At 37.8% G+C, this 18,502-nt stretch overlaps 1 protein-coding gene across 10 annotated transcripts in view; it reads right to left on the bottom strand.

The window, feature by feature from the left end:
• The window catches only part of RASGRF2 (Ras protein specific guanine nucleotide releasing factor 2), a 265,274-nt gene that overhangs the window by 120,462 nt on the left and 126,310 nt on the right, over positions 1-18,502 (bottom strand). For all 10 annotated transcript variants that reach the window (XM_005557287.4, XM_005557290.5, XM_065546425.2 and 7 more), the window contains 4 exons: positions 18,265-18,425; positions 16,896-16,962; positions 16,266-16,402; positions 1,929-2,011 (listed from right to left, as the gene is read on the bottom strand). In XM_005557287.4, coding sequence (XP_005557344.2) covers positions 1,929-2,011; positions 16,266-16,402; positions 16,896-16,962; positions 18,265-18,425 — 448 coding nt within the window. The remainder of the gene's footprint in view (positions 1-1,928; positions 2,012-16,265; positions 16,403-16,895; positions 16,963-18,264; positions 18,426-18,502) is intronic.

Raw genomic sequence — 18,502 nt, 5'->3', positions numbered from 1 at the left:
ATTTTTTTAGTAGAGACGGGGTTTCACTATGTTGGCCAGGCTGGTCTCAAACTCCTGACCTCATGATCCACCTGCCTCAGCCTCCCAAAGTGCTGGAATTACAGGTGTAAGCCACCATGCCTGGCCAGTATTAATTTTTAAAGTCAACAAAATGTATGTGTAGTGGGCATACAGCTGCCCTAGGGTTCAGTGGCTTAGAACTTGTCTGCACTTTCTCACTTACACATTCTAATTCCAAAGCAGGTGGACTTTCATGGTTGTCTAACCTCCAAGAAAGTGCTTTCAAAAACAATGAAATTCATATATATCCTTTTGGAAAATATCAAAATTAAAATTCTGTGGTAGAAAATTAATAAGAAAACTCTAACCCAATGATGTGAATTCAAAAATTAAGTCATAGTTTGGACTTTTTGACTTAATATTCTACATTTATTCTTTATCTTAACATCATAACATTTTAACTAACCTCGTTTCAAATATACTGAATTCAAAACCTAGAAAATTGAATGTAAAATGAATTTTGCCCTAGAATTTAAAATGGCCCTACCCAAAATATTTTTAAATTTGACTAGTAATGTAAAACACTATAATCCTTTTATCATTTATATTTTTCTGTAGCATTGATGGCACCAGTATTATGTACTCTGCCTTTATGTGATATAATAATAAGTTTTAAAACTTGTACCATTGGGATGATGCTAACTGTAGTTAATATCTATCAGAATAAGAAAGTCTTCCTTCTAAAGTTAATGTTATTTATTGCTTCAGCATAAACAGATCAAACTTCAAAATATCCACATAAAAAGCCATAAAACACAAACTTTTTTTTAGTTTCAAGTAACTTCTTTTATAAACATAGAACTGCTTTTAAAAATATATTTTACTCTTAGAATTTGGAATGAAAATAACCAAGAAAATGAGAGTAATGAAAAATGTGGTTAGCTTCAAAATACTCCCAAGACAATTTCTGAATTTGAAAACAAAAAAGTATATGGAGACAAAATCATGAATACAGACAGCTCTAGCACACAGTTACTGATAACTTTTCCTTTTAAACCAGAGCTTCCCTAGTGGAAAATTGTAAGATTTACTTTGTTAAAAACAGCTAGAGCAGGATGGCAGCCCTAGGCAAATAGCCTCTGGGGCAAAGCATAAATAGGCAGTGGGTAGACAGCAAAGCCACTTGATTCATGTTATCTAAATGTAAACATATCTGAATGGCCAAATCTGGGTAATATGATTCATACCCAATGGGAGGATTCATACCCAATGGGGCAGCCACACCTTGGTCCACCCTCTGAACTTGGCACATCTGGGTGTTATTATTATTATTATTATTTGAGACGAAGTTTTGCTCTTGTTGCCCAGGCTGGAGTGCAGTGGTGCGATCTTGGCTCACTGCAACCTCTGCCTCCTGGGTTCAAGTGATTGTCCTGCCTCAGTTTCCCAAGTAGCTGGGATTATAGGCACCTGCCACCACGCCAGGCTAATTTTTTGTATTTTTAGTAGAGATTGGGTTTCACCATGTTGGCTAGGCTGGCCAGGCTGTTCTCGAACTCCTGAACTCAGGTGATCCACCCGCCTCGGCCTCCGAAGTGCTAGGATTACAGGCGTGAGCCACTGCACCTGGCCTACTATTTTAAATTTTATATTCAACTTGAACATCTTAGGATTTTGTCCTCAGTGAAGATATATGTAACAGTATAAAAAACAATTTTTCTATGCTATGAGTTAGTAAACTGTGAATGTGAAAAACCATTTTGATAGTCTTATTTATAATGGAATCATATGAATCACTGTGTTCCTGTCAAGAAACATATTCTCAATAAGAAGCAGAATTCTATGGATGCAGTATTTTATTCAAGGTTTTACATGCTCTGCCAATTTAATCTTGATTAAAATGTAAAGGAAAAGATTCTCACACTTACTTAATCATATGTGGCACAGTGACTTTGGAATTCTCTTCAAACACTACAGTCATTAAACCATTACATCGTATATTGTCCACACACTGTGAAATAAAAAGTTGACAATTACAACCTTCAAGAAAGCCTAGGCAGATCATATATTCCCACAATCGTTTATAGCCAAAAGAATCAATTCAATTTCTCTCTCTCTCTCTCTCTCTCTCTCTCTCTCTCTCTCTCTCCCTCTCTCTCTCTCTCTCACACACACACACACACACACACACACACACGGAGCAGGTAAATATTACACACTGATGAATAGCTTCAGTATTCAGATACTAAAACTGTACCAACTAAATGCCTGATAAATACCTGAGGACAGATACAACAGCTGTATTTTCCCTGAATGTATTTCCCAAGAATTCTGACCACAGCGTCACTTTGTCACAATTCTTTGGCAGCTCCAACACTACTTGAGAGGTGATTGGGACCTGACCATCATTGCTCTTGCTATATTCATTTTCTGCAACCAGGGGGTGGTATGGAGTAGTCAGATTAAAAATAGTGGCTTCCTAGGATGGAATTCATCTTCTGTGTCACTAGTAAGCTCTGCCTCTGCTTCTCAGGTATTCTTTGCCAATAAATTCCCACATTTTACTAGTACCTCTGGCAGCCCCTGTTGATACTAATGCTGTTTGGTGAAGGGATCATGTGTAATTTCTCCTGTCTCTGGCATGCTTAAAGCCTCGTATCATCTTTTTCTCTTTTCCAAGGGAGCGTTCAGGAAGCTGTGCTAATTTTCTCTGCCTTCGTTATTTAATCTATGCCTTATCAATTTAAATTTTCTCTCTGCAATTATTTTGGGTTAGAGAAGAATTTATTTTGAATTATACATATTCCCTTTGAACAAAACAGGAAAATGAAAAAAAAATAATCAATTTTTAAAATAAAAAATTGCTTCTAGTCCCTATGATACTATACAGTGCTTTGTGGCTATAATTAAATAGTGCAGTGAAGCTGATTGCAATGTGACCTCACATAGGTCCTGAACTCAGAGTCTACCCTAAACACCAATGTTCTAATAAAAGAGTGAATATGCAAGTAAGAAACTTTAGATCACTGGAATTCTGACTATTCAATCTACTTAGTATTTCAGCCATGTTCATACTTGTTTTTCCTTAAAACTTTGTTTTCCTCACATCTTATGCCATTACTTCAACTACAAAGCATAAAGGAAGAAAGTAGAATATTTTTAAGTTCCCCTTCAATATGTTTCCTTAAGCTACAGCATCTGGAAGTAATTTGGAGTTATATTTTCATATAAATAATTATGATCATCGACCCATGAATTTGGCCATTTTTGCTTATATGTGAATTTACGCTCTACCTTATCCCACAAGTGGATTACAAAAACATATATAATAAGACAAAGTCAAGATAAGTGAGAAAATCAGAGGTGATTTAGATAAAGGATGGCAAACAATAAGATGAAGCCTGAAATGAAGCCACCACACAAACTTTATGTTGAGAGCACTTGCCAGAAGTGGGCCTCAAAATTAGCAGGGCTATGGAGCAGTCAACTCAAAGAGGGACTCAGTGTTAGCTACGAAATTCATACTTCAGTAGAAGGTCAGTTAATCCTAGTCTAGGACCAGACAGGACAATTATCTCATGGGTTCTCATCAAGAGAAATATTGAATAATGTAGTGAACAATGTCCTCAACAATATCTTATTATTATTATTTTTTAGAGACACTCTCATTCTGTTGCCTAGGCTCGAATGCAGTGACACAATCATAGTTCACTGTAACCTCAAATTTCTAGGATCGAGTGATCCTCCTGCCTCAGCCTCCTGAGTAGTTGGGACTACAGGTGTGTGCTGCTACCACACTGAGATTTCTTTTGTTTTGTTTTGTTTTTAAATGTAGGGACAGGTTCATGCTATGTTACCCAGGCTGGCCTTGAACTCCTGGGCTCAAGCAATCCTCCCATCTTCGCCTCCCCAAATGCTGGGATTACAGGTGTAAGCCACTGCACCTGGCCAAAAATATCTTTAAATAACTACAAGTTTTGGCAAACTGTTTTGTATAAACAGTTGAAAAGTACAATTCCAAACATACAACCCTGTGGTAGACCCCAAAGAATGTGACCCAGAGGCCCATCCTTCCTCTGCTGGTCTGGTTCAAGCACAGGTTTCACACTCTCTAGAAAAGAGCACGGGCTGCTCTTCTTCACACTGAAGAGATGCTGCTTCTCTTATCCTAGTTTGTGTAAATCTTGAGTATCAGGAAGTTGGAAACAGTATTTTCCCACAAATCCTGAAACTGCTGCATCCTGTGTGTCCAGTTATGTAGAGTCAGTGTTTCAACCAGCAAGCCAAGCTGCCAGTAAGTGAGATTATCTTCTTGTGCCCGGAGAAAGGCCACACTGCCTCTCTATGGGAAAGCTCTCAGTCAAGGCCTGATGAAAATACACATCAAGGGCCCTGTTTCAAAGTGGGGACATACATGGAAGAATGAAGAGATGGGGATGGCTGGTGCATGCATTCATAATGAAGAAAGTAAGAGAGAGGACAGAGAAATCAGTTGGAGACAGGCTATGGAGAAGGGAGTCTTGAATTTTAATTTTATCCTATAGGCAGATGGGAAGCTACTGAGGGTTTCTAAGCAGCTCCCTTATGCTGAAAGATCTAAACTGACTTCATGGTGGTATTCATTCAATGAAAAAGAGGCGAGAATGAATGGAGACCCAAGGGATGATTGGAATATTGAGTCAGTAAATGAAATGATTCATCCCTCCCCTGAGGCAGACTGTGGGAATGAAGAGAAAAGGGTGGACATAAATATTTTGAAGAAAGGAATAATAAAAATGGATGAATTACTGAATAAAACCAAGAGAAAAAAACAAGGTAAAATCAAAGATGGCCATGGTTATAAGGCAATTTTAAACTTTCTGATGCAAATATATTTAAAAGTAATAAAACATAGCCAAATGTCTTTCCAATCACCCAGAGTTTAAACAAAGTTAAACAGTCAATGTTTTGAATTCTCAAGAGCACCAAGAAGACGCATTGATTACATGGCATTGGGATTTTACTAAATGTCTGTCTTACAACTGCATTTATCAAGTACTTACTATGTGAAGACACTGGGCTAAGTACTGGGAAATGAGGATAAAGAGAAGAAAAGTAATATATGAAAGAGCTTTGAAGATGAATAAGGCAAGCCACTTCAAACTCACTTTCCTAATCCCGATGGGGACAAAATGGATTAACATCATCCCTGTTCTTCCCAAGCTATGTGGCGGGGTCGGGGGGTGGGGTAATGAGGAAAACGATTGGATGGGGAGAGGGGTTGCACACTGACAAGGGTAAGTGCTCCTTCAACCAGCGACCTTTCTAGCTATTCCTTAGACTTCTTTTCACTCTCAGTGTTTCTGAATCACAACGAGGAAGCCCCTTGGGGAACCAACACAGAAAGTGGGAAAGTAGACATGGTGTTTTGCGAGACCTGTGGGAAATGAACAATGTTCCTTCAATTTCCTTCAATATTCTAAGCAAATGGCATAGTTACTGAGATGACAGCCTTAGAATGACTACACTATCAAGAACAGAGGTGAGGTAATGGGGAGACCGCTTAAACTCAGCCCAGAGCTCCCACACAGCTTCAGAGACAACCACACTATTTAAGTGGAGCCCAGACAAGGTGGGGACAGGCACTGGAGGTGGCCAGAGTCACAGACCTGGGTCATAAAGAGGCATCTCTGTCTCGTCCTGGACGGGGGGTCAGAAGGCAGAGATTTAACTCGTTTCTTAGGGATTCATAGTCCAAACCCCTGGGGAATACAGGAATTGGGTCTGGAAATCCAGGAAATGTACCACTGGAGATGAGTTCAAAGGGCTTGTCATCCTACCTGCACCAACAGTCAGAGAATGGAAGGGCAGAGCTACCTGGCAGCCCATCAAAGCTATAGGATACCCCCAATCACAGTATCTTAAGATGCAGTTTCCTGGGGGCTGACTTTGTCTACTTCCCTCCTCTTGGAGACCAGAAGGGAAGCAGCTTTTGCTTTTTGAAAGAGGGAACCAAGAGGAAGGGGGTCTCAAGACCAATCTGCCCAGTGCACTTGCCCAGGAAACTCTGCAGGGTGGAAAGTAGGAGTAGGGAAGACAGTCAGCTTCCATAGTCCACAACAGAAGCCATGATGTGTGACCCAAGGCCAAGGAGTGAGAGATGAGCCCACTCCAGGGAGCTGAAATAGAACTTTCTCCCCTGTTCCCAACATAAGAAGCAAGTGCTTTCCCCTTTTTCATCCTTCATCTGTGGTGCCAATCCAGAGTTTAGCTGTGTGTCTCTTCTGTTTTCCAGGATCTGGAAAGGTTTTGTGGAGAAAAACAGAAGAGACACACTGAGACATTTTTTGATCAGCTACAGTGTTACATATAAACAGCTTAGTCCGAATACTGCATAAAATTTGAGAGAGAAAAAATAAAATAAATCTAGCTTTTCATACCTAATATGAATACACATAGAGTACTACTTTGGCTGGAGTAATATTTAACTTGAAAAACCATGTAATTATACAAAAGAGAATTGGAAAGGGGAAATAATACATTAAAAATTATCACAAAAAAGATGAAAAATGAAGGGTGAAGAATTTTATTACTATTATTTATTTTTAAAATAAATTATTCATCTACGAAATAGGAAAGAAGAGGTCTTCATTTTTTTCTCATCTCTCTCTCTTCACAAATATAGGAATTTATAGTTTGAAATTTAAGAGATATAGGCAAAAATGAATATAGACTTTTATTTTTCATCTTAATGTTTTTATTTTTTATTATGAAATAATTCAAATATACGTAAAAGAATGAGCCATCCACATACCAGCCACTAGACTTAACTAATATTAACACTTTCCCATGTTTTCTATAGATCATCGTTTTTCTGTAAAGGATATAAAACACTATAAACATAGTTAAATCCTCCTCTTTTTTTCCATTCCAATAGGCTCTTTCTACCCTGGAAGCAATCACTATCTTGAAGCTGATGGATATCTACTTGTCCTTCTTTCATTCCTGATTTCTTATTTTACTATATATTTGTGTATCTGACCATCATAAAGTACAATATTATTTGCATTTAAATTTTTTATATAGATGCTTGTATTTTTCTCACACAATATTGCTTTTAAGATTTGTTCATATTGATATGCATAGTTCGTTCATTCATATTAACTGCTATATATCCCACTATATAAACATAAATTACAGTTTAGTCGATCTCATATATGTATACATTTAAAATGTTTACATTTTCTGCTATAACAAAGATACAGTGACTATTACAAATTTCGCCTTGTGAAAAAGTTTTTTCCTATCTTTTAATTTTTCAAAGGCAATCTGTCTTTTTACTTTTTGAGATTTTTCTTTCTGTGTTTTGTCTGCTATAGTCTTACCTCAACATGTCTAGATGAGGTTTTTATTTGAGTTTATGCAGCTTGGAATTTGGTATGTTTCTTCAGTATGAGGATTCGTATCTTTCATCCACTTTTAAAATTTCTACTCATTTTCTCTTTGAAGACTGCATCTTTTCTATTCCCTGCAATTCTCATTCCAGAAATGTATATTGGGCCTTCCAACTCTATCCTCCATCTGATTTTCTCATATTTGCCATCTCTTTATCTCTCTTTGCTGTATTTGAGGTAATTTCCTAGAATATAGGATCTATATTCTCTACAGCTATATAGAATATAGATATTCTATAGCTATCTCTATATAGTTATATTCTATCTATAGCTATATAGAATATAGCTGCATTCTAGCTATAGTTATATAGAATATAGCTATACCTATATTCTATACCTATATATAGGTATAGAACCACATACCTATATATATTATCTGGTTCTTAATCATCTCACTAGCTATGGTTGATCCACTGTCTTTAATAAATTTTCAATGAATTTCTCATGAATATGTAATGTTGTGGTCCTACAGTTTCTAGTTTTAGATTTTTCTACGTGGTTCTTTGACAGGTCAGCCTGGTTTTTTTTTGCATAGTGATCTCTTCTTTCCTTATGGTTTCTTTCTTTCTTTTATAGTTTTATTATACTTTAAGCCTTGTTATTTTATGGTCTTTTCCAAGTTGTCACCCTATTACTTGAGGTTCTTGTAGTGCTAATTCTACTGCTATCCATGCTTGCTAAGTCTCACTCCTGATAAATAATTTACTCACAAGATTTGTAATTTTTAATTCGAGCACATGTCATGAGCCCCAGATTGTAGAAGTGTTGCTGATGGAGTGGCTTTGTGTTTCGGGCTGCAAGCATGCTTGGGATTTCAACATTCAAAGGTTATTTTTAAAACAATTTCTCAGTTGGGCATTTACACCATGTGAATAAGTCTGATTTCAAATCTGTAGGCCAGAGACACATTCTTTTTTTTTCTTTTTGTGAGACAGAGTCTCACTCTGTCACCCGGGCTGGAATGCGGTAGGATGATCTTGACTCACTGCAACCTCCACCTCCTGGGTTCAAGTGATTCTCCTGCCTCAGCCTCCTGAGTAGCTGGGACTACAGGCATGTGCCACCACGCCTGGCTAATTTTTGTATTTTTAGTAGAGATGGGGTTTCATCATGTTGGCCAGGCTGGTGTCAAACTCCTGACCTCAAGTGATCCACCCGCCTCAGCCTTCCAAAGTGCTGGGATTATAAGTGTGAGCCACCGCGTCTGGCCACATTCATTTTTAAAAAGAAGATTTTTAAAAATTCAGAACCCAAGACAAAGACAAACTTCTTTCTTTCCTTGGGTCAAAGGGTACAGTTTTTTAGGTTCTTGTTTCACAAAGGGAATACCCTTTCAACGCCCAGGCTTTAAATAGAGAACTTGATTAATGGGCCTTAGGCCAACTTTTGCCCTCTTTATATGTTAATACTACTAGGACATGGAACTAATATCTAGTCTAAAACCATTCCCAAGTCTGTAAGTCTTTGGCTTACAAGCTTTTGTCTATGGCTTTAAATTCCCTTGTTTCTGGCAACAAGAGATTTCCCTTCCTATCCGTAAATATACCTACACATTAAAATTTTTTAATTTTACTGATTTTATATGTTAAACGTTTCTGTTTTTATAGCAAGAGGGGACTAAATCAGCTTAGTCCTTCATACTACCAGAATTGGAACTTGAAATAAATGTTTTAAACTCAAAAGAGGAGATTTATGTGACCATTTCTGCACATCTCATTATCCAGTGTCAAGTCTCATTCATAAATCTTTCTGAGTCATTGTCAAGCCTTAAAAATATTTTAGGAATAAAAGGAAATTTTTACTTTCACTCAAGTTTCAGGAGAACAAAATATATATTCAATCCAAACCATACCTCAAAAGACTATGTAATGAATAGTCATATTTTAAGTTATATAAAAAGGTCTTTGATAATTAGCACACAACCTTTAATCTATCCATGAGATGGATGATTGGATAGATAGATGTATGGATGGAGAGATAGAGAGAGAGAGGCTGGATAGATAGATAGATATTATGATATATTTATAATAGGGGAATGGTTTTCAAAATGAGTTCCTCATCCCCAGACTTCAGGGACATCCCCAGGCTGCACAAACAGGAATGTGAAAAAAAGAATGGCTCCTGGAGTCTCTAGGTCTACCAACTTTATTTCAACCAGAACATTCTGCTTTTATCTTACTTCCATTTGGGACTTGGAGTAATGCTGCAATGAAGAAAGAGTTCTGCTCTAGAAAAAAAGTTTAACTATAATAGAATTGGTATATGTGAGTGTGTATACGAACAGACTTACAGAGGAAGGTGTGGCATACATTTATGGTTATATAAGCATGTACCCTGGTTGTTGGGAAGAAGTGATGCCTATATACAGTTCGTTTAGTTAAGAAATATATTCAAATAAGCAGGGTTTCAGATATCTTTAATGTCATCTTGAATTTGTGTGAATTACAATAAACCTTGAAGTTAACAGGAGAACAAAATTAGATTCCTAGATCATAGATAGTCTAGTTCAGTTTGTAATGGGTGGAATGGGATCTGGGAATACGTATGTTCACAAAAGCCCCAAGTGATTTTGAAGCAGCTGGTCTTTGGACAAGTATTGAGAGTGACTTCTCCACCAAGAGTTTTTCAGGGTCTTACTTAAGGCAGTACCTATTTAAAGACCAGTGGTCTACTGTGTTACCATATTTTCTACCTTCCTGATACTTCTAAGTACTGGCAAGAAAGGTTAGAGTCAATTTTTTTAATTCACCTTTTTATGTTAAAGTAGAAAATTCCCTTTTGATTTCTGAGAAGCTATTTTTAGGGAGAAAGCATGTCCAGTGTGCTACAAATCTGTCTACACAGGTCTATATTTTGGGACATCTATCCACACCAAGAAGCTCAGAGGTAAATTTTAATTCTGCATTTTAGTTAATAGCCATAATTACAGTGGATCTGTTTAATAAACCATTATGTATGACAGTGAGACAAGCACAAATGAATGTGCTTTATTGAAATAAATAGTAAAATCTTCAGCCTCCGATCATTCCCTATAAATAGATGAAAAAGGGGAAGAATTATTGGTTGAGACCATTAGCCACTTGTACTTTTTGCTGGAGGCGCCAACAGTTAATTATGGCCTTACTGGTGTAACTAAGAGTGTGATTAATCATTCAAGCAATCGTTCCTTCTAAAAATTACAGCTTCAGAGAGAGAGAGACTTGGCAAAGCTAAAAGTCTTAAGTTTTATAGAGTTTCTTATGGGAAACTGGGATTGTAGCAATACTCAGGAACCACTTTCTCTTCTTAAAAAAAGAGCTACCTATGATTAGTATAATACAACAGAATAGCTTAGCAAGGTGGCTTCAAATCAAGCCAGAAAAAGTAAGATTTAGAAAAATAGTGGCCAGGCACAGTGCCTCATGCCTGTAATCCCAGCACTTTGGAAGGCTGAAGCGGGTGGATCACGATGTCAGGAGATCGAGATCATCCTGGCTAACATGGTGAAACCCTGTCTCTACTAAAAATACAAAAAATTAGCCGGGCATGGTGGCGGGTGCCTGCAGTCCCAGCTACTAGGGAGGCTGAGGCAGGAGAATGGTGTGAACCTGGGAGGCAGAGCTTGTAGTGAGCTGAGATCATGCCACTGCACTCCAGCCTGGGTGACGGGGAGAGACTCTGTCTCAAAAAAAAAAAAAAAAAAAAAAAAGGAAAAGAAAAGAAGAAAAATAGTGACAACAATTAAAAAGACAAAATAATGGAGAACATATATATTCATAATCTAAATAGAAAGAAAATGTTCACTTCCCTAGTCTATAAGGGTAGTGCCAGTGAATTACTATCTAGTATAAAAAGACAGAAATAGTAGAAAATGTGAATCTCATTGATAATTACAGAAATGTAAATTAAAACCACTAGAAAGCAAAAACACGTTTCCATTAAATAGAAAAATGTGATAAATGTGACAAATTCAACGTTGGCAAGACTTAGAAGACAATTACATAGGTACCTTGTTGATGATGTAGTAAAATTATAACTTACGTATTTCTTGAAGAAATTGTGGCAGTCTGTCACACCAGGAATCATGAAATAAGGAGAGTGATCAGGCTTTTTACACCAGCCTTATACTCTAACTACACACCAACAAGGGACTTTAAAAGAAAGGAAAAACTCCCACACCAAGATGTTTAGCACCTCATTATATATTAATCCTCAAACTTGGAAACAGCTCATATACTCAATGCTCAATTGTTCAGAAGAAGCTATAAAAGCAGTAAATTGATGCAGTTGAATATATTTAATATAATGCAGATGAATAATAGATAGCCAATATGAATATGAAGAGTTTACAGGAATATAGAAAGAAGTAAATGAGGTAAAAAGCAAACATGATGTACGTATACACTGAGACGCAAACTGTACAATTATTTCTATACAGCAAGACTGTGGAGACTTTAGAGATGGAAACAGTTCATTCTTCAGGACAGAGGTTCTTTAATTGTGCACAAGTGATCTATGGCGCTTATGGAGTTTAGAATGGCATCTGGAATGTGGGTTAAGGAATCTGCATTTAAAACAGTCCTCACATAATTCTAATATAGGTTATCTGTGGAAGCTATTTTGATAAACATTTTAGTGTGTTGGGTGTTGGGAATATTTCTAGTTCATTTTTGTGTCCATATTTTCACATATACACAATAAAATATTAAATAGGACATTTCAAGCATTCAGTAAGCTTATCTTATTAATAATGACTATGTCCAGAAATATACTTGAGAGACTAATTCTATGAATGGATATGTAACTTCTCCTATAAAAGGAAGATGCTTGAAGCAGGGAATGAAGCCAGCTGAGATATAGGCTTCTGGGCAGCAGACTAGGCTCAGTCAAGAGCACAGCACTCTGTCTCTACCACCTACCCACCTACCATTCAAACCCCACACCAGCAAAATCACTAAGTATACTAGAACAATCACTACTTCACTCAGCCTTTGGCAGCAGTTGACATGTGACCACTCCCTTCTCCTTGACACGTTTTCTTCACTCAGCTGCTAAGACACCATATCCTCTTGGCTGTCCTCCAGCTGCACTGGTGGTTCCTTCTTGGTGCTCTTCACTATTCTCCCTGACCTGACCCCTTTCTCAGTCTGCAGCCCTCTTACTTCTACCTACGCATATTCCCTTGGTGATCTCAACAGTCTCACAGCCTTAAATACCACCCAAATGATGTGGTATCTTCCACCCAGACCTCCCTCTAAATGCTGGACTTCTATATCCCACTGCTTATTTATGAACTCCACTCAAATGTCTAGCAGACTTCTGAGACTCAGTACATTCAAAAGTAAATTTCTGCTTTTCACCTCCAAATCTCTTTTCCCAGCAGATTTCTCCATCTCAGGTAATGACAACTCCATCCTTCCAGTTGCTCAGGCCAAAACCTCTGAAGTCATCCTTCACCCTTTTTCTCTCACATCCCAACTCTAATCCACAATAAAACTCTGCTGGTTCTACCTTCAAAATGAATCCAGACTCAGAACCCTAATCTCCATCTCCATTCCTGCCATGCTGGCCTGAGCTCTCAACATCTCTTGCCTGGACTATTGCAGCAGCCTGCTCACTCACCTCCCTGCTTCCACTCCTGCCCTCTGCCCTCAGCCCATCCTCACCACAGCAGCCACAGCAATCCTTTCCAAACCGAAGACAGTTCATGGCATTCCTTTGCTGAAATCCTTTAATAGCTTTCATCTGACTGAGTATAAGCCAAAGCCCCTTTCATTGGTGTAGAAAGGCATTCTTGATCTGGCCCGTTACCTCGGTGACTTTCTTTTTCTTTTCTATTCTCCCTCTCACATACCCTACTCCAGCCACACTGCCTTTCATGGTATTCCTTGAAACATGAGCCTCCTCCTACTTTACAGTCTTTGCAATTGCTGTTTCCTCTCACATGGCATCACATATTCACATGGTATCTCCATCACCTCCTACAGCCTTTGTTTAAAAGTCTCCTTCAGAATGAGGTGACCACCATTTAGAAACTCTACCAACCCACCCACCTTCAGCAGCCCAATCCTTCTTACCTTGCCCTGTTACCTTCTAATATGAAATAGTATATACTTAGTTATTACCCTTATCATTTATTTTTGGTCTTCCCCATGTTAGAATGGAAGTTACAAAAGGTTAAGAAAATTTTGTTGTGATGGCACATGTATACATACGTAACAAACCTGCACGTTGTGCACATGTACTCTAGAACTTAAAGTATAATTTAAAAAAAAGAAAGAAAGAAAGAAAGAAAGAAAGAAAGAAAGAAAGAAAGAAAGAAAGAAAGAAAGAAAGAAAGAAAGAAAGAAAGAAAGAAAAAAAAGAGTTCAAGGCCAGCTTGGTCAACATGGTGAAACCCTGTCTCTAAAAAGAAAAAAAAACAAAAGAACAGAAAATTTTGTTGTGGTTGTCTCTTTTCTTCATGATATGTCAAAAATCTCTAGAACAGTACCAGGCCAGGCATATAGCACTGCATAAATATATTTGTTGAATGAATGAAACCACAAGTGTCAAAGCCACACAATGCCAAGACTCTGTCGGCCATAGTCATCTCGTGTGATGGTATCCCCATCACTAAAAAAGATATAACTTGGCCAGGCACAGTGGCTCACGCCTGTAATCCCAGCACTTTGGGAGGCCAAGGCAGGCGGATCACCTGAGATCAGAAGTTTGAGACCACCCTGACCAACATGGTGAAACCCCCGTCTCTACTAAAAATACAAAATTAGCTAGGTGTGGTGGTGCACACCTGTAATCCCAGCTACTCGGGAAGCTGAGGCAGGAGAATCAGTTGAACCTGGGAGAGGTGGAGTTTGCAGTTAGCCAAGATGGCACCACTGCACTTCAGCTTGGGCGACAGAGCGAGACTCGATCTCAAAAAAAAAAAAAAAAAAAAAAGAACTTTTGGTTAGCCTCCTTCCATTGAAGATATAATCTAATACAATTTTTTTGCTAAGCAACATAATAGCCATAGCATCTTGATGAAATAAGGAGGAAGTTGTATATTTCTACCTTAACGTCTAAGCAGAGGGAAAGACTCACTTAGACCTTTGCTAGTGACAGGCAAAGCACTGGGTGCCTTTCTTTAAAGGATCAGGCACAGAATCATTCACACACTCCAAGCATCTTTCTCTCTTAACAATGCCTCCCCAGTCATGCTAAGGAAGGTCACCTGAGCTTCCATCAAGTCTATATCTTAGGGGCCCCAATTATATCATAAGGTAGAAGGCAGAAGCAGGTGGAAAAACACCTTTGCCTACTCTTATTCTCCTCATTCTTCCTACATATCTTGGCTTCATAACACGCACACAATTTTGTTGCATTTAGCTGTTTCCTTCCTTTTGCTCCCTATGAGCCTGCCTATTCTCCCTGAGAGCAAGAACCACAGTCATATTCCTGGTACCTGCACAATACCTGACACCACATGGTGATTCCTCAATAAATGTTCGTAGAGTCAGTGAATGATCCAGAGTTTCATAAAGTAAGAGATGTGGTACAAATAGGGAGAAACTTAATATGCTATTAATTGATATAGCATAGAGCTAATAAATCACCACAAGGATGCAATTCCACAAAAATGGAAGATCCCATATTTCCATTTCCTAGAAAAGAAATGGCTTCTCTTCTAGCTATTTATTTGCCATCGAAGCCATCCTGAGGGAATATAAGTAAAAGTCCAGCATAAGGCACTCTTGTAGAGGATGTTTAGAGTGCTAAACAGAAAAAAAAGACCCAGATTAGGTTTACATTCTGACTCAATGCAGCTGAGCAGCTTTTGACACATGCGTAAATTTGCAGACCTCAGTTTTCTCACCTGTGAAATGGGACTAATTTCTCTCTGCTTACCTTCAGAATACTATTGTAAGCGTCAAATGAGATTAAGTCTGTAAAACTACTTTGACAGATAAAAATGATTACTATTGACATTCATTTTCTATTTCACCTCAATTTTCAGTCACTCAAAAAAAAAAAAAGAACTAAGTCCGAAGAACTATGATAGAATTCATGTTTCCACTTAAGTCTTACATATAAATTACTATGAGCTCTTCCCAAAAAAAGTATGAAAACTACAATATATATCTTTTCCATGTGCCCCGGTTTCTCTGAGTTAACAACTTTGAAAATAATTATCAAGTCCTTAAAAAATATTTTTCTTACATAGCAACACTTTTCCCCTACAAAGCGAAAATTCATATGGAGCTTGAATAAGAATGCCCAAGTTCAATCATGACTAGTTTTGGCATATTCTAAATCATATTATTTCCTAAATAAATGGAACAATTCCCTAACTGGGCGCTGCTGATCAAGGAAAGGTAAACAATTCTGTTCCCTAATTTTTAAATATATGAAATACAGGAGCTCATTTTCAGGTTTCATACTAGAGATGGTGTCTCTTTTGATTCTTTAATTCATGATTTCCTGCCATAGCCCTTGTTGGCTGTTTTGGTATCTTTCACCATTATTCTGCTTCAGAAACAAATAAGCAAAATATCGAGTGGAGCCATTAGAGAATTTATTACTATAAATTACTATAACAATACTGTTCAACACAATTGATTACATTTGCAACTGGTGTAAAATGCCCAGGAACTAAAATCCAATTACCACATTTCAGGCAAATTTTAACCTTAAGAAGAAGAACAAACAACAACGATAATGATCACAGCTTATCAAGATACATAGTGATTATGGCAGTGACCATAGCAATGAGTGTAATTTTTTAATAAAAATAAAAGACCTCTAAAAAATATCCCCAAAAGTTTAAGTTGTGAAATTTAAAAAACAAAAATTTGGCAAAAGCCACTTGCTTACCTGACTGATGTCACTCATCCAGGCAGCTTTCTCCTGGCGTGAGGGCGCTAACAAGACAACAGTGAAGGCGGCAGCGTCGGGAGGCTCCACCACTATTTTAAAATCCAGGTGCCCAAACACTTGCCCAGAACCTTTAGCTTGAACACATGTAAGTCAAACAATTAGATGAGAATACAAGAAAAAAAAAAAAAAAAGTGATAACTGCCTTCACATCATTCTATTTATACAATCCATTTGCACTCAAATCGGGACTCTCATTTCAGCAATATCGTACTTCTCAGGCATGAAGAGGGCTTTATTAAGCTCATAAGCAGATGAAGAAGCTGAGGTCAGTAGGTTACTTGAGACTACAATCCTGGTTTCCTTCTGATTTCATAGTTGTTTTTTTTTTTTTTTAATTCCCATGATTTATAGAATTCCAACACTCTAATTCAACTCTTCTTTCTTCTCTATCTGCCACTTAATAGTCACTATCACAAAACAAATTCAGTAAAATGTGAATTCCCAAAGATGGTTTAACAAGGCCCATGGGCTAAATGGTTCATACATAAATGACTTTAGGGAGTTTGTCCTCAGCCTCTCTCCCACCTCTAATTCTAATAGAATCCTAAGTGATCAAACGTGACTTACAGTCATCATCGCTTGCATCTGGCTCCTCAATCAATGTGCAGTCTATTAGAGACAGAACCCCACCTGTCTGGAAACAAACCAATTTTTCATTAAGACACTGAAGGTCTTGTGTAGACTGGGAAGCTCTGATTTGTAAACACTATATTCAAGTTGCCATAGAAGAAAGCATAGCAATTCTGCATCATAAATAATTTTTCATAGAGTCCAAAATTAAGCTTAGATGTGCAAAAGGAAGTGAACTCATTTAACTTCAGTAAAATTCTTCCTTTTCAACCCACTCCCACTCAGTTGTTTATACAATTTAGCAAGTCAGCTGATGGGGGACTTAGATGGCACCACAGTGGCTTTAGAGAGTAATGCAGCTTAGCAAAGGGCTGAACTCACCAACCAGGATGCGGCTGAAGCAGTAGAAAGCTGTCATCATGGTGTTGAATAATATTTGTAAGCAATAATAAAAAAGGGTATAGATAGGCAAACTTTTTCCGTAACGGGTCAGATAGTAAATATTTTAGGCTCTGCAAGTCATATGATCTCTGTCACAACTACTCAGATCTGCCACTTTAGCATAAAAGCAGTCACAGACACAAAGACATGAGCGTGGCTGAGTTCCAATAAAACTTTATTAACAGGCCAGGCACAGTGGCTCACACTTGGAATTCTAGCACTTTGGGAGGCCAAGGCAGGAGGATCACTTGACGCCAGGAGTCATAGCAACATAGCAAGACATTGTCTCTATGAAAATTTTTTCAAAGATTAGATGGGCATGGCAGTACATGTCTGTGGTCCCAGCAGCTTAGGAAGCTGAGGCAGGAGGACTGCTTGAGCCTAGGAGTTCGAGGCTGCAGTGAGCTATGATCATGCCGCTGCACTCCAGCCTGGGCAACAGAGTGAGACCCTATCTCAACAAAACAAAACAAAACAAAAAATTTTATTAACAAAAACAGGCTCTAAGCCATGGGCCATAGTTTGCTGACTCCTAGTACAGAGCAAGATAAAATAGCATTTAGCAAATATTGCATTGGTATATTGTAGCGATTTGACAAGATTTTTGTAGCTCAGTAGTTGTCAACTAGTATACAACTTTGTATATGATTATACAGATACAGTATAGTATATCATTTTGTCCAGGTTATGATTTAAATTGTATTTCTTCATGGTGATGCATACTTAAAATACATTTCTATTACTCTGAATTCAAATGAAAATGAATTAAATGGCAGAGTTGGTAAATGCACATTACCTCACTCGTTATGCAATCATGACAATCTGTTTTATGATAATAGCAAGCACGGGAAAGTCACAAGTGAGTTAACTTCAATACCTTGTAAGTGCTTGGAAGATCAGTGGAACAGTTATGGAAAATCAGTACCTTGAGCAGATGCAGCTTCCCTCCTGAACTTCTTGTGCATATTAAAAAGTGTTTTGTAAATAAGAAGCATTGTCTCTCTCCTTCCTTTTTCAAAGACAACGAACCCAGGCGAACTTTACTAAGCTTCCCCCTCTCAACGGAAGGTACTTGAATAAGAGAACCTGGTGATTACAAAAATGAAGAATACACAGCAATTAAAATTCTGTCAAGTGAGGACCATGTCCATGGCAATAAACAC

The sequence above is a fragment of the Macaca fascicularis genome, chromosome 6 (genome assembly GCF_037993035.2).
Source record: "Macaca fascicularis isolate 582-1 chromosome 6, T2T-MFA8v1.1".
NCBI classification, from domain to species: Eukaryota; Metazoa; Chordata; class Mammalia; order Primates; family Cercopithecidae; genus Macaca; species Macaca fascicularis.
This window is presented reverse-complemented; position numbering and strand designations above follow the sequence as displayed.